At 36.5% G+C, this 16,899-nt stretch overlaps 1 protein-coding gene across 2 annotated transcripts in view; it reads right to left on the reverse strand.

The window, feature by feature from the left end:
- Positions 1–3,442: 3,442 nt before the first annotated feature.
- COL21A1 (collagen type XXI alpha 1 chain) overlaps positions 3,443–16,899 on the reverse strand; it is a 66,267-nt gene continuing 52,810 nt past the window's right edge. For both annotated transcript variants that reach the window (XM_059468458.1, XM_059468459.1), the window contains 10 exons: positions 16,464–16,517; positions 15,908–15,979; positions 12,600–12,635; positions 11,910–11,954; positions 9,832–9,864; positions 6,932–7,078; positions 6,794–6,848; positions 6,303–6,503; positions 4,768–4,845; positions 3,443–4,021 (listed from right to left, as the gene is read on the reverse strand). In XM_059468458.1, the coding sequence (XP_059324441.1) occupies positions 3,834–4,021; positions 4,768–4,845; positions 6,303–6,503; positions 6,794–6,848; positions 6,932–7,078; positions 9,832–9,864; positions 11,910–11,954; positions 12,600–12,635; positions 15,908–15,979; positions 16,464–16,517 (909 nt within the window). In that variant the 3' untranslated portion in view covers positions 3,443–3,833. The remainder of the gene's footprint in view (positions 4,022–4,767; positions 4,846–6,302; positions 6,504–6,793; positions 6,849–6,931; positions 7,079–9,831; positions 9,865–11,909; positions 11,955–12,599; positions 12,636–15,907; positions 15,980–16,463; positions 16,518–16,899) is intronic.

A 16,899-nucleotide genomic window follows, 5' to 3' on the forward strand; every position in this document is an offset into this window, starting at 1 on the left:
CTGGATGTTCTAGTGGAAGGAGATGTCCCTGCCCATGGCTGGAAGTTGGACTTTAAGGTCCTTTCCAACCCAAGCCACTTTATGATTTTATGATTTTACTTTTTTATTTTTATTTGTAGGACTATGATATCTTTCAGTTAAACAAATGAAGAACTGAGAATGATACACACACACACACACACACACACAGAGATATATACACATATATACACATGATATATACATGTATATATTTACCAAATAAAGACCATCTGTGACATCTGGTCTTTTGCTAAATCATATCTATTTATATATAGACACATCACTCCATATGTATTTACTCCAAACTTCTCTAAGATCATGATTCTCAGAGGTGAAAATTGCTGAGCTCCATCCATACAGCATTAGGCTTTCATTAAGAAATCCAGTTCCCACAGTAATACTTTTCCATTCTGCATCTTTAAGTCCAAGTACATGCCTAAGAAACTGAGAGAAAATAGCAATCAATGAGCACAGTAAAGTGGTAAATGTTAAATCTATTTTATGCACACAGAGATATTAAGAGTTGAAACCATATTAAAAATTTAGTGTAGTGAATCATAGTTGCTCTACTGACACCAACAGGCACTAGACAACCAGAGGGGATATTTCTTAACTCAAGGTTAGACAGCAAAATGATACAAAAAAAAAAAAATCCAGACTTTTTTTTAATCTTGCCCTCTGCTTAAAAATTAGCCCAAGATCCACTTTTATAGACTATCATCAGGAAAGTGAGTAAATGTCAGTTAACAGAGTTTCTAGTAATTATTTCCAGAGAATATCAGAGATGGTGACATGTTGCACTGTGATCTTTTTAATTCACAGCTTCCGATTGAAGATTAACTTCTGCAAGAACGTCATGCAGTTTGCAACAGTAAATAGAAGTCTCTCTCCTGTGGATCATTAATCTGATAATACTCAAGTTCATACCATTTGTTTAACCTCTTACTGTAGAATCAGATGAAGATCTGGAAATATATTCATATTCTCAGTTAAAAAATCCAATCAAGATACAATCTTGGACACACCTACACTGCTGTATAATCCCACTATATCAAATGAAGTCAGGAAATTAAATGATTATGATGTCTGCTAAATTCTGGCCTGATAAAATTTTAAGGAGGAATAAATGAAATCACAGGCTCCTAGGCTATAACATATGCATTTCACTGGGATGGAAGATACTTCCTATAGAGCTCTGGGCATTTAATAATGTAGAACTACATTTCCAAAGTGTCTCCGTGTATTTAAGCTACTACTACTAATTTTCTTAAAGGCACCTGCACAGACTGGATGGCTAGCATGTCTTCTGGAAAATTCCAGCTTGTCAAAACCAAATAATTTTTTGTAAAAATGCCACAGTTTCAACAGACTCAAATTCAGAGCAAAATATCAGAGATCCAGCAGCACTAAAGCTCAAAGCATCCAAACAATTCAGGAGTGTAGGCAATCAAACAGATTCAGCATCAAATCTCCCACTTTTGCAGATCAAGGCTTTGAATTTGGTTTTACATTCAGTGAAGCCTCTTAATTATTTAGTTTACTAACTCAGTCTTTCTTACCATATTATTATACAAAATGAAATGGGTCCAACATGAGATTTTAGCTAGCTTAGATTGTACTCTTTGAGCAGCACTGTACAGAAATACTCATGCTAGGCCAGACTGAGCTACTTTAGATACCAGAAGGAGCAGAGGGTAAGTAACTATCTCTTTTATTTGCATGGAAAAAAAAATTAGGACAAATGTTCCTTAGCAGCCTGACAAGATGATAGCCAGAAGACCAACCACCCCTAGTGTATGCATATCAATGCACACAGCCTGGGGAACAAACAGGAGGAACTGGAGCACACTGAGGTCAGTAGGGGAAAAAAAAAATTTAAATTTTAGAAGAGAAAATTTCAGCTCTCTCAGACCTAAATTGGGAAGGATTTCATGGGAAGCTTCCATGAAGGATAAAGGAGCTAGACCGTGCCAGGAGTTTTTCTTAAATTCTCTTCTTGGAAGCACAAAAATAGTTCATCTCCTTTAAAGATAGAGAAGTAGGTAGAGCAAGAGACCACCTTGGCTGAACTGTGAGCTTCCGAGTCTGTTCAAAAGAGAAGTGTTCCAGAGTTGGAAAAGCAGACAAGCACCTGTCATGAACTATAAGGGAACTGCACCAGTGCACAGAAACGCAGACAGAAAACCAAAGCTGAGCTCAAATAGAAACTGGTCATACATATAAAAAACTACAAGAAAGGGGCAATTAATAGATGCAAACTGGAAATTCCTCATATATCCTCAGTCAGTCACTCAGAAACAACCCTCCAGTAGGACTAATGGGGTGACAAAACCACCACTACTTTTAAAATTGAAGCTTGATATATGTGTTCAAATGAAATCACAAACGAAGCTACCAATCAGACTGGCTGAAAATCAAGAGGATTTTTCTACAATTAGGGAACTCTGGTCTTCTGTTTGTATTCACTGTAGTCAGAGGTCCTTCTGACTTGCACATGTTTGGTTGGTCTTGGTTTTGCCTCCTCTCAGACTCATAATTCACTCAACCATACATCTTATTGGAAAGTGTGTCTTTTATTTTACCTTGAATGTCAAACATATTAACAGTCTCTGATAGTAGGACAACAGAAAAACAATACATTAGAAAAAGTGACTTATGAAGCACGAGTTAACTTAATACAGGACTCTGCCTTAATTTAAGAAATGAATTTTAAATTCTCATGGGAACTGTGCCTTTGCTCTTTATGTAAAAGCAAGCAATAAACTTCATTAGCAAAGCATACAATGAAAATTACAGACAGCTGGCTTAAAATGAAAAAGGAAACAGCAAACAAACATTGCAGCTTGTCAGCCACCAGTTAGACCTTTCTCCTTGTAAACCTGCTTATTCAATTTGGTAATACAGTTCTTGAGCAGAATCAGCAAAGAGTATATAACTTGATACTTCATTACACAGAACTGTTACATTGGGGTTGTGCAAACATTTTTAAATCTTTAATTTTGTCAAATCATAGCTAAAGCCAGCTATGTCAGGATTTTAGTATTTTTTATATTTACTCCTATTTTGGTATAAGTTGAATCACCCACATGGAAACTTTTGACATGTCACAGTTGACAGTACCACCTTCAATAAAACCTTGGCCCTTGGACCTGTAGTTCTACCTTTGCATTTGACCTGGGTTTGAAGCAGAGCTGCATGGCAAGACAGGTGGCATTTCTCCTGTGATGCATCCAAGTATCTGTCTTAATTCATAAAAATCTGGTAACATGCTTTCACTCACATCTGGAGCAATGACATATGAAATAGACATAAGACAATGAAATTTGCGCACATATAAAGTCAAAGTCAGCCCCATTCTTTCAAAATCAAATACTATGTATGTTGGCTGCATGTGAAAAATTTCAGTTATTTATACCTGACCAATGCCATTTAAGACCTAATTCTGTTCCCAGTGGTGTTTCCAGCAATTTTGCAAAGGACTTTCTTTGGTAAAGAGAGGTAAAAGGAGAATGATAGGACACTTAAATACTAAATACTAAATATTAGAGTTAATTTTATTTCTATTAAAACTGATAATCTCTTTAAAAACACTTGAGATTCAACCAGTGCAAGGTATAAACAAAAGTTACAGGTGTTTTGGAGTTTCTTGTCTAAAGGAATGTATAACCTTTGAGATCATTATTTATAATGCTTTTAATGTCAGAGGTACTTTTGTTCTTTCTTATGGGATTATTGCTGGTCACCTTCCTGAGATTTGAAAGACCATGAAAGATAAGCACCGTAACTATTCCTCTAAAGTATCATATCACAAATTAATAATTTGGTCCTTTTCTAAATGGATCTCTCCCCACAATTACACTAAAACACAGTGATGGGTCACAAATTCCAGGGGGTCCAACTGGTCCTGGCCTTCCTGGAGTGCCACGATCTCCATCTTTACCAGGCTGCCCACGCTCTCCAGGACGGCCTTCCTTACTCATCCCTGGTGGACCTTCAGGACCTGAAAAACACACATGCAATAAATAAATAAATGCATTACTATTAAAATGAAAAAGAACAAGTATGAATCCACAATACCCCTGCTCTTTGGTAAAGTATGCAGATAAAGAAAACTTCATTTTCCTGCAAAAGACACTTCTTGTTACAAACTGCTTATATGTTTACATAAACGGCATGACATCTTATAAAGATTTTTTTAAATCACATGAAAAACACTTTAAATAAAGATAGCTTTTAAGGGAGAATATGAAAATCTGCTTTAGTACACTATTCTACTTTATCATATTATCTGGTACCACCATGGCAAGAATCAGTCCCTCTATTTCTATTTGTTTCTCTGCCTTTGGATGGGGCCTTAATATATCTTCTAAATGCCCAACTTTACATTTTGTATGCATATACTAATGTTATGAAAAATATTTTCCCTCATTAAGCAATCCTTAAAAGTCACATGATCATATCAGGGCTCAGTTTTCAGATATAGCTGACTTCAGGATCCATCTATCATGAAACAGCAGTCTCACATATCAATCTCCTACAGGACCTGTCTTATATTAAATAATTATTATATGGCAATTTATGAGGTGAAAGTGATGCAAGTGACAGGCATTACCCTAAAATATATTTGGTAAGTAAAATGTGTACAAAGTAGGCAAGTTTTCCCAAATTACATCAACATTTTTTCTAAACCACACTTCAAAGAGTTATTAGCATGCACTGAATCTGCACATCTGAACCATCCCTCACCTGGAGGTCCTGGGGGGCCTTGGATCCCAGGAACACCAACTCCTTGGTTGCCTTTTGCACCATTCTTCCCTGGCAGTCCTGTGAATTACCAAACACATGCATATCTTTGCACATCATTTTCATCCAATGAAGTCAGAAATCAGCACTTGATAATATTTATTGAATTAAATATGTAATATTTCAAAATCAAATAATGGGACACAAAACAACCCTTTTTTTGTAACCTGCACAGTGTGACTGAGTTCTAAATTATGCTAATTTCTACTGAATTTAGAGTTGATGCAGCAACAGTTAAGCAGACAGCCACTATCAGCTGAGGGAACAGATGATAAGTAATGAAGCAATTTGCTGTCATCACCTTCCTATCAGCAAAGTTTTTAATATGTTGTATAAAGGAGGTGAAAGTTTTTCATCATAATCCCTGTGGAATACAGAATATATAGAAAATGTTCCACAACACACACAGCAGAATTAAATCTCCACCAGAGAAGTATTGTGAAAGTCAATATATGAGCTTTCTTACAATAGTAAAACCCAGTAAATTCAGCTTCTTCATAGATACATTATCTGTTTTTCCAACATTTATGGAATGACCAGAACTGCTAGTGTCAGCTCCAGAGGAAAACTGCATATTCTCCTGTTGGTGATTACATTACAAAAGTACTACAGGCAAATCAGCATTACATACAAAATTAATTTGGTGTGCCAGGTCACAGCTAGTAAGTCACAAAAAAAGTAAATATTTATCAACCATTTGTCTGTTTACCATTGGCACATTATTAGCTAGCTGTTATTTCATACAGTTTTCCTGATTATTTTGATGCTACCAGTTACCAAATTATGGACTCCATCCAGTCCCTTGCTCTAGTTCCAGACTATATATGCATACTTAATATAAAATCTGCAAATATATCACAGGAATCAATTGGAATGCTTGGACAGCTGAGTTATCTGAAAGCATAAACCTTAGCCTAAAAAGAAACAATGAATGCTTATAAAGAAAGGAGCAAAAATTCTTTTGAGATAAAGAGAGCAAAAGGACAAAAAGTCAGAAAATCAAAGGAATATAAATACAAAAGTTGTTGGATGTCAAAAACCAGCACAGCTAGTAAGTAGCCACTGAATACTGTTTCTTAAAAAAGCAGAAATGAACAAGTTTGGAAGAAAAGAAATCAGAAGACATGGAAATACCTTGAAATCCATGTATATGCCTATTTGAGCTAAAAAAATAATCAAAATGCAGGTAGAAACATTTACATGAGACTAAGAACTCTCTAAAAAGATCAGAACAGAGTTTATAGTACACCACAGTAGAACTGAACAATATCTATCCGGCTTTGTTCTTGTATTCTCTCTCCTGTCACGCGTTCCCTGAAGGTGGTGAAACATCCACACACTGCTCCATAGTCACAATTCCTTTCAGCCAAGCAATCCCAGCTATTCTCTTACTCCACCCTGCATTAATCCTATCCAAAACTAGAAGCAGAAACCCAAGATATAAAGGCCTTTAGCACCGTGCCACACAGACACTGTACCTCTTGTCCCACGAGCCCCAGGGCGACCCGGCATGCCCATCAGCCCTGGAACGCCGTCATTCCCTGGCAAGCCAGGAAACCCTCTGGGGCCTTCAGGGCCTCTGGGACCTGGTGGGCCTGGAAGTCCTGGGGGAGCACTTTGGGACTGACAATGGTTACAGTTTTGTAGTCTTCCACTCTGGAGAATGGCAGGCAACTGGGCTAGGAGAATTCAAACAAAAAATTGCTTAACGTGTTGCAACAATAGAAGTATTGCCCCCAACCACTAATACAAAATCAGTTCCCTCTCTTAAGAGAATATAATACTTTTAGGAAATAAGATGGTAAAGTATGGAGCCTGTGATGTGGAAATATAGTTCTACACATATAGGAAAACAACTAATAAATTGGCAATATGGAACTTGCTTTCAAAAAAGCATTTCTGTAATTATCAGGAAACTTCTTTAGCACTTCAAACAAGGAAACAACAGTAAAGAAGCTTTCTAACTTACTTCTCAGTACATCTGAACACACCTGTCGAACAAACTCTTCTGAAAATTCCCGTGCCTGAATTGAACAGAGAACAGAGCATGCAATTCTTTCCGGTTTTTAAGGTACCCAAAATGAAAAGTCTGATGTCCTATACATACAGGTTTTCCATCTGATCCAGGTGGTCCTGGGGGTCCTCTATCTCCTGGCTGACCTCTGAGGCCAGGAGGTCCAATCAAACCCTGGACACCAGATTCTCCTTTTTGTCCACTGATGCCTCGAATGCCTGGATCTCCTTTCTCACCTTTCTGGATTGAAAAACCAATGAAAAGCCAATTATATGTTCACAGATCATTTGGAAGATAGGTAGCACCAAACAAACATCTTCTAAGAACTCTTTATTAAAGATCTTCATAAAATTAATGTGATGCCAATGAAAATTAACTTGATATTGATGAGATCTATTTTGCTAAATGCATTGAAGTTTTCAGATTCCTTAGCAGCTGTTTCAGATAAAATTACCAAAGACAATTAGAAATAAATTGCCTTGACTTAACTTTCAAGATCCATTTTACTATTCATTATTAACACATGGAAGGAAGGGTTTTATTCACTTTTTCCACAGAATCAGAAGATTTTTTTATAGTATGTTAAAATCCTTAGAAGGCCAGAAAAACTGGATGTGAAATTCTGGCACCACTGAAGTTCCTGGAAAATTAAAGCCTTTTACCTTGTATCTTCAGTGTATAAGACAAAGGAAAAAATAACTTTATTTCAGTTAGGGATTTTTTTTCTTCTTTTTTTCCATCTGATTTATAGTAACTGTAGTCTTTTTTGCTTCACTGGAAAAGGTGAAAAAAATGCTGAAAAATATTTTGATATATCTTCACCAAAGCAATGGTTCCATTTATGGAATTACCTACTGCAATAGTTCATGTGGAGCACTTTCCCTGTTATGGAGCCAACAATACACCAGTATGTGCCCAAGATTAAAGTCAGTATACTACACTTGCTCCCTGAGTTTTTTCCTCCCTTGTTTGCTTAACATTATCAGTTGCTGAAAAATTTTCTTTCTTCACTTCCAACTATTTTAGATGGAACTGTGAGAACAGGACTATTATATATCACAAACTTATTGAAGCAAATAATAGAATTTTAATATGCTCATGCATATGGTCTCAATAGACTTCCACTGAATTTTAAATTATGGTATTTATATTACTTTGTAAAATCTCCTATATTACTTATCAAGATTCTTCACATCAGAAAAGTTCAAAACTTCCTGTCTTGCTCTATATTAGTAACAATGCCCAGGATTCTCTACATGAATTACTACAGGGTAACGAGCTTTAAATTCAGTGCCAGATTACCCAGTTTTATGAGCTAGGCTGTAAAATCAGACAGGTACTTCATGCTCTTAACAAAACAGAGAGACGAGACAAAGTGTGAGAGATGCCAGTCAAGTGCCTAAGAGTACTGCTGGAAGGGTGGCCAGTTCAGGGGCATGACCTGAACAGCAGCCCATACCTTCAAAAGTCATTCATTAATTCGGATACAACTTCTTCCAAAGCTGTAGTTGTAATTTATTTTCTTGATATTGTCATCTTGAATGTTGTAGTCACAGAGAAGGGATCCTCTTAGCTACCTCATGTAGATTTGTACTTGCTCATTTCTAATATATAATTGCAGAGGTGATTTTTTCATTTAAACAGTCAGCAAGGATCAGAGATAAGCACATGGTGCTTATGTAGCTACCTATGGCTATACTAGAAAAAGTATGTGCTGAAGTCTGAAATCATCTTGGGTTTATAGCTAGAAGAGGTTTTGTTTTGGTTCTATTTAAATTTTAATTCCTCTTACCCCTGTGGACTATATTTGCATAAAAGACTTGCAAGCTGAGCTATCTGAACTAAATATCAGAGGGGCTAGAAGGCATTAAGAACCAGAGAACACTGGGGAAATAGCATCTACTGTAGAACAACATTAGAGGCAAGAAGCCAGCATAAAAACACCAGGAGAAAATGTTGGAAGCATCAGCAGAATTGCCTGAAGAACTTGCCAAGAAACAACTGAAACTGTAGAGGGAAAATTTTCCTCAGTATATCTTGGTGTTTTAATGCTCAGCCACATCCATGTGAGGCCTTGTTTGCTGACCCTTGCTTTTGGCAAAGAAAAGCAAAGAAAGGAAAACAGCTCAGCGAGTGCTGAGACTTACAGGCTGAAGAAACTTATTAGAAATCAGAGTCTAACAAAAAACATATTTTAGAGAAATGGAAAATAAACTAGTTTTGTAGGTTTGATAAGTAAACACAATGACATCATTACAGCTTAATACATATTATGATATTATTTAAATTAATTTCCAGTAGAAATATTTTATACTTAAGGAGAATAATTCAATAGCATACAAAGAATCTTTTACCACTTTTGACAATAATTTAGTAAAACACCTATAAGCTAAACTGCAACTGAAGAATTCCTAACAGAAGCATATGAAACAACTTATACGTTAAAATGGATAAAATAATTTAATTATCAGAATGAAACTTCCAGCTAATGTATCCAGCTATTGATATGCAACAATGCTTTAAGGAAAAAGGTTGAACAAACAATATCTAAATAAATCTGAAGAAGAATTTGATTAATGGGAAAGTGTATACTCTGATTTTACAAAATATTGAAATAAATAAATAATAGCCAACAAAATTATTACTTTAAATACCAATTTTTAAACAACATGCAACACAATGATTCTTTGTCTTTAGTTATTTTCTTTGGTTATTTCCTGTATTCAACCAATCCCTTCTTTTTTTTGTTGGTTGGTTTCTTGGCTTTTCAATTCTCTTAAAGTATATGTTTGGATTTAATAACTTTTAATGAAATGTATATCTCATTCTGTCTCTTTATAACTAATACTTCTTTGATATTTTTTAATTTCTCCCCTGTTGCTTATAGACATGTGAGTACAGATGACTAAACACACATTTTACAGATCACCTAATTTGCAGAAACAAATGGAGTCATTTTGTAATGCTATATTTATCATTGCAAAAATACGTACCTCTCCTCGCTCTCCACTCAATCCTTCTACTCCCTTTAAAAATAAGATGAAAAAGAAATTTAAAATATATGTTGAGCCAAATTACTTGGAATAAAAAATTAATAGTTTTTGTCCTTTGTTTTCAGTAATCAATCACAAATGGTAATTTTTAAAGATTCTCTGATTGCTACAGTACAAAAAACAAAGCTATATACAATGATAAAAAAATTATATCAGGGTGAATGAACAGTTCGGTATTACCTTTAATATCATGTACCTAGAGCATAAGTTGGGAATATATCACACCTATTATAAACATATAAACATAATATAGATTTAAGAGAAAAAATCTTATTCGCTTTACAAAAGAAATAGCATGTGTCCTAGCAGAAGTAAACTCCTGATTCAAACTGTTTAATACCATCTTACTAGGCAGAAATTAATTTCAGAGCCTTAGAAATACAGACTCTATGGTAAGGCAGATTTTGCATGCTATCAAATTATTTTGGTGTCATTGCTGCCAAGTGATTCAATGGTGTTACTGACCATGACGTCCCACAGCAAGTAGGCAGTTCACTTTTCTGATTCACTCTTATGGACAAGGAAATCTGTAGGGTGTCTTGGAGTCTTGAGAATTCTTGGAAAGATCTTTTGCTGTCTACTAAATGACTGATTTTTTCTGTTCCTGACCAAGCTAGATAAGCATGGGAAACAATTGTAGACTTAGTCTGTATTATTTTTTCAGCTTTCTCCAAAAAAAAGAAAGCAAGCAAACAGCAATTCAGTTGCATCATTCTATCTGGAAAAAAATAAGTTTTCTTTCACTATCACTTTGTTTTCCCTTATGACTAAAATAATAAAGATATTAAAAATTTGCCCATTATTTGCAAAAAAACCCAAAAAACGAGAAAGTTTAAATTGTAAAATGTTGATCTAGGAAATTATATTTGGTTAAGTCAATGACCTATCTTTTAGTTTAAACTATTTCTTTATTAAAAAATGTGGTCAGGTTTAACAATGAACTATTTTCAACCTACATATCTCTGAGAGTGTTAACTAACATGCAGTCTAGATTCCCTGCCCAGAATCTCCAGGAAGTGCGTCCATCTGGCTAGACAGGCAGCTGTATCAATGTTGTAATTCTGAAAAAAGCAACCGTGGCTTCCTTCCAAGTCTAGTTTTAGATATGTACCTCCGAAAAATACTTCTCTGTTCAGACATGACATAGATTATGCAGCTAACAAGTATTTATAAATACTAACAGCTATTTTCTGCAGAATAACAAGATCGCCAACTATGACACAATCAGAATACACTGGCCTAGAGTTAAAGAGAAACAACTGGATCTCAATGATTTACAGCTGAAACAGGAAACATCTGTAATTTATGAGCATAGAAGATGTCAATAATGACTCCCAGTATAGTCTAGGAGGTAATGGCTGCATGAAAGTGTAGCATAGTGCATGAAAATCTTAACATCTCAACTATCACTCTTATAACCTTTACACAAAAGCCACTATTTGCTGTGATCTGCATTTTATATTACTTGTAACTATTTTATAAAAATATTCTATAATTAAGGCTTTACTACAATAATAAAAGAAATGCACTTATGGTCTGTTTCTCAAAGTATCACAGAACACAGAAACATGTAGGTTGGAAGTGACCTCCTTGGATTCAACTTCCTTTGCAGAGCAGATGCAGCTTGATCAATTCAACAGGTTGTTCAGACAGGTTTTGCCACAATATCTATGAACAACCTGCTCCAGTGTTTGACCACCCTCAAAGCAAAATGTTTTTCCTGGATATCAAGTTCCTGTGTTCCAATTCATGTGCATTTCCTCTCTTCCCTTAAGCATGCACAGCTGAGAGAAGTGTTGCTCCATCTTCTCTGCATGTTATAGTTGTTATTTTAAAAATACTATGAGTGTTTAAGAGGCAACTATAACTATGTTATCATGTTACACATAAATATATTTCATCTCATGCAAAGGCCTATATGTGTTGATGGAAGAAGTGTTAAGAAACAAATATGAATCATGGCCTCAAGCTAGGATCACTATGGCTCTCTTGAAGTAGGATCACTGTTTTATCAGTACCTGTAAGCCTGGATTTCCTTGTCTTCCTTTTTCTCCTTTCAGTCCCTTTAGAAAAGAAGCACATTTTATAAAATATAGATTTATCTGGCACATGTTATTAAATTATCAAAAAAATAACACAAGGAGCTAAATACTAAAACCTATTCTAAACCAGGACAAATCAACCTGAAAAGTTACTCTTCAAAGAGATCAGAGCAGAAACCATGAAGAACAAAATTTCTACCCTGAACACAGAGGAACCAAGCCAGGATCCAAGCAATGATAGAATTATTTTCTTTTTCTTGTAGGTATTTCCACGATTTTAGATAGCAAGGAGGTAAATCCCACATGCTAATAGTAAAGTAGGTAGGCAGAGGCCAGGTGGAGTTACTTTGACTGCGTTTCTGTGTTCTGTTCTGCAGGCAGGGACAGAATGCATTCTGTGACAGGGATATTCCTCCTCTGGGGCAGCAGCACAACCTGCACCCTGTGCCTGCACCATTGCTGGGAGCACACAGCTCTGCACCAAATGCCAACAGCCTGCTCAGGCCCCCAGAAATGCAGAAGATTTCCTTGAGGGAGAGTTACTGCTGCTATTCAAGTTAACCTTCTGTGGAGTTTAATCTTAATAAAAGCCCTGCCTAAATTAATACCTAAGACTTGTATAAATAGCAATGCCAGATGATTTCGTTAGAAACAAAGTTGATATACCTGGACACCAGTGTCACCTTGGTTTCCTTTCTCCCCCTGTAAAAATTAGAAGAAAGGTCTCCATTTAAACATGAGTCACCTCTAAAACATGTAGTCTGTGCTTTAATTCAACACAGTAATTACAAAAGAAACAGCTATCTCTTTCTTATACTGAAAGAAAGCAAATCACTTTATCCTCATGTACACAAAAAAGTCCAGAAAGCTATACTAAGAAAAGACTTTGTCATTAAAACAACATCAAAAAGAAAGTGGATGCTCACATACCAAGCAAAAAGTTAAAAGATACAACATAATGAGGTGGCAAGTCTAGCAGGATTTTATCAACTCAGTGTATGGAGTGGAGAGGATGTAGGAAAAGAGGCAATGTTTCTTATGGGTTAAATTTTAGCTGAATGCACCACTGCATGCATAAGTTACGCAAAACAAGAAAGTATTTTTTCACCACCAACATCTCTATATTTAAATTCAATCAAAATATTTAAGGACTAAGCTCCATTTTGACTCACTTTTTTGCCTCAAAATGTTTAAAGTTAATAATAATGAGGGGATTGGCAATCAGATGGTGTAAATGGTGCTTAGAAGTCAGGTATGGAGTTTTATCAACTTGTCTGAAGACGACCTAATTGACACTGGAGAGAAACAGGCAGTGTATGAAAACTATTCACTCTAATTAACAACAGAGGTATAAAATATATACACTGAAAATGTGGCCATCTCTCTTCATTAATTGAAAAGGAAACAAAGTTATGGGAGATGGCTCTTACTCTAACTCTGACATCTTATGTCTAAATAGACATAAATCAAAATGCTGAACCATGAACATAGCAGCTCATGGAACAAAAGACAGATCTGTTGGGGGGTGTGCAAAACTGCATTTAATAAAAAATAATTAGAATGGAGAATCTGGGGTCTATTTTGTCAGCTTTCTTGTAAGAGCCAAAATTTTGTCTGTTTGGTTGGTTTGGTGGTTTTTTAGGGGTTTTTTTTGGGGGGGGGGAAGGGAGGATAGTGAAAAATAAAAGAATATTTAGTTAAATGTGAACAGTAGTGAAGAGGAGACTTTTGCCATGGCAAATATTTACCCGATTGAAAATCCCAGAACATAAAAGACATTTATGCCACCTGTAGTATTTTGTTGCATTGTACTTGACAGTAAAATATTCTGTTGTTTCAAGTTTTGAAATCATCTATAGCTGAAAGTTTTCACTTTTACTGCCAGATGCCCAAACTGTGTTTTTCTTCCTTAATAATTCCATCATGTCATTGGACTTATAACTCCAGCTAACTTGCATCTTCATATAAAATAAATGACCTTTTCAAAGGCTTCTTCAGTTTAAAATTTTAAAAAGAAGTTTAAAAAGAAGTTCCATAAATTTCTTTTCAGTTTAAAAAGAAGTTCCATAAATTTTAACAAAATCATCTTTCATAAAATATTGTCTTAGTACATGTGCCTTACATAACCCTGATATATTGAATTGAATATATAGTGATAATGAAACTAATTAAACTATTATTATGACATGACATTATTATGAATCCATTCTCTAGTCAATGTAAGGCATGTCCATATATGTGTCTACTGACATGAGAAGTACTCCAGTACATGTAAAACATGTATATGAGGCTGGCATATCTGACACTGAACATACAAGAAACATGTGCCTTCTGGAGCAGAAGATGAACTCTCTTGGAATACTTCTGCATGGGGTTTTCACAAAACTTGAATCATAAACCACCCTTCTATCTTACTGTCTCTTTACCCTTCAACCGTTCTCTCCTTATGGAAGTCCAATGCCTGATTTAATTCTATTTCTCTAATGCCCTAATGGGTCTGGCTGAGAAGGAGTTCATTTTGTCCATAGCATCCCTCATGGTGCTGTGCTTTGCAATGGTGGCTAGAAAGGTGTTGATAACACACCAATGCTTTGGGTACTGCTGAGCAGAGCTCCCTGCAACATCAAGGCTCTCTCTCCAAATCCCTGCCTTTTCCTGCAAGCTAGGGCCAGGCAAGATCTCAGTTGGAGACACAAATTCAGGCTAGGTGGAGAAGGGATTGAGAGCAGCCCTGCAGAGGACTTGTTCAAGTTGATAGATGAGAAACTTAACATGACCTGGCAATGTGCACTTCCAGCCCAGAAAGCCAACTGCATCCTGGGCTGCAACAAAAGCAGTGTGGCCAGCAGGGCAAGGGATGCAATTCTTCCCCTCCACTCCACTCTCCTGAGACTCCACCTGTGTCCAGCTCCAGGGCCCCCACCATAAGAAGGACATGGATCTGGTGGACCAAGTCCAGCAGAGGGCCATGAAGATGATTAGACAACTGAAGCACCTGTCTCACGAAGACAGACTGAGAGAGCTGGGTTTGCTCAGCCCAGAGAAGCGAAGGCTCTGGAGAGACCTTAGAGCAGCCTTCAAGCACCTAAAAGGGGCTTAGGAGAGAGCTGGAGAGGTACTTTCCACAAGGGGCTGTAATGATAGGACAAGAGGGAATGGCTTCAAACTGGAACTAGGTTTATTAGGATAAAATTCTTTATTTTGAAGGTGGTGAGGCACTGAGATAGGCTGCTCAGAGAAGGTGTGGATACCTCCTCCCTACAGGTGTTCAAGGCCAGGGTGGATGGGGCTTTGAGCCACCTCATCTAGTGGAAGGAAGTGTCCCTGCCCACGACATAGGGGTTGGAACTAGATTAAGACACAACCATTCTGTGGTTCTATGACATAGCCAGGGCAGATGAAACTAAGGGATATTCTTATTCCCTAAACTGAAAGGGATATTCCATACCATAAGATGTCTGCTCAGCAATAAAAGCTAAAGGAAAGGAAAGGAAGTTTCATTATTGTGACATTCGTCTTCCAAACTGAAGTGTACTGAAGTCCTGCTTGCCAGGAATGTGTGGGACAGCACATACTGACAGGAAGCAGAGAATAAATATTCTGTTTTACTTTGCTTCCACACATGGCCTTTCCTTTTGCTTTATTAAACTGCCTTTATATTGACCCATGAGCTTTCTCCTATCTTATTTTCTTGATTTTTTTCCCTGTCCTGCTTAAGAGGGGAGTGATGGAGCAGCTTGGTGGGCACCTGGCATTCATCCACTGTCAACTGACCACAAATGCCTTCACATCAAGGGCTTTATCCTTCAGAAGAAAGTTTTCAGGATGGACATATTATTGTTTTAAATGTGTCCAACTGTTATCTAATAATAATGATATATTTAGAGAAAGGATTTTCTAAAATAATGATCGCTTATAAGAAAAGTACTTCCAAAAAAGATGCAATTAATGTAAAACTGGGAAAAAATACTTACCTTTAATCCCTGGGTACCAGGAATGCCTGGGTATCCTGGTTCACCTGGAGCCCCTGGTACTCCTAGATCTCCCTGAGTAATACAATAGCTTTGTGTCAGTGATGTGCTGTGTGTAAAAATACACACTGCATGTTTCTCAAGGCCACATGATACACTTTGGCTATGATATTTTGAAATTTTACAGCTGAAGATGATTCAAATGTCTGAAGGAGTTTTGAAGGGATGGTGAATATAGAGAAGCCACATTCAGTATCTATTTTTATTCTCTTTTAATACAGTTGATGTTTCAAAATTACACAAAAAAAAAACTACCTCAAGTAACAACACTTGCAGGTTTGAACTTAATGAGTATCTGATTTTCACAGCTTAAAATCTAGTATAAAATTAGTAAGAGTAAGTCATCAAAGGGATTCTGATGCAATTAGATGTTAACTAATATCTTACTGTGAAACCAACTGTCTTTTAATTAACATGGGGAAATAAGGGAAAATTAGTACATCAAGAAGAAGTAAATTAATCCCTTCTTTAACTAGAACACTGCCAGAATCATATTTACCTTGGCTCCTGATGATCCTGGTTTCCCCTGGATTCCCGGTTCGCCTTTATCACCCTAGATAACAGTGTGGGGGATACATCATTATGTTTTGTCACATGTGGTATGTCTAGCAAACATAAACAGACACTGCTGAGAAACTGACTCTTAAAATGGGCCCAGGTAGTGACTGAAAGGATGAAGGTCTTCTCCATTACAAGAAGCCTGAAGGTTTAACTTTCTCTCAGGAAAGATGAGATACTGATGATAAAATCTGATCTGCCAGCTTCTGCACACCTGTCCCATCTCCACCTGCCTCATTTGCCTCACACAGTCACACCAAGGTTGTGTGTACGGACTTCAAATTTCCATCATCTTATTTAATTGTCTAAGTCAAAATACTTATTTATGTTCTGGCTTTTATCACAGCCTATGGAATTAGACATATATTCAGCAAGAG

This window comes from Ammospiza nelsoni, chromosome 3 (assembly GCF_027579445.1).
Source record: "Ammospiza nelsoni isolate bAmmNel1 chromosome 3, bAmmNel1.pri, whole genome shotgun sequence".
In the NCBI taxonomy this organism is placed as follows: domain Eukaryota; kingdom Metazoa; phylum Chordata; class Aves; order Passeriformes; family Passerellidae; genus Ammospiza; species Ammospiza nelsoni.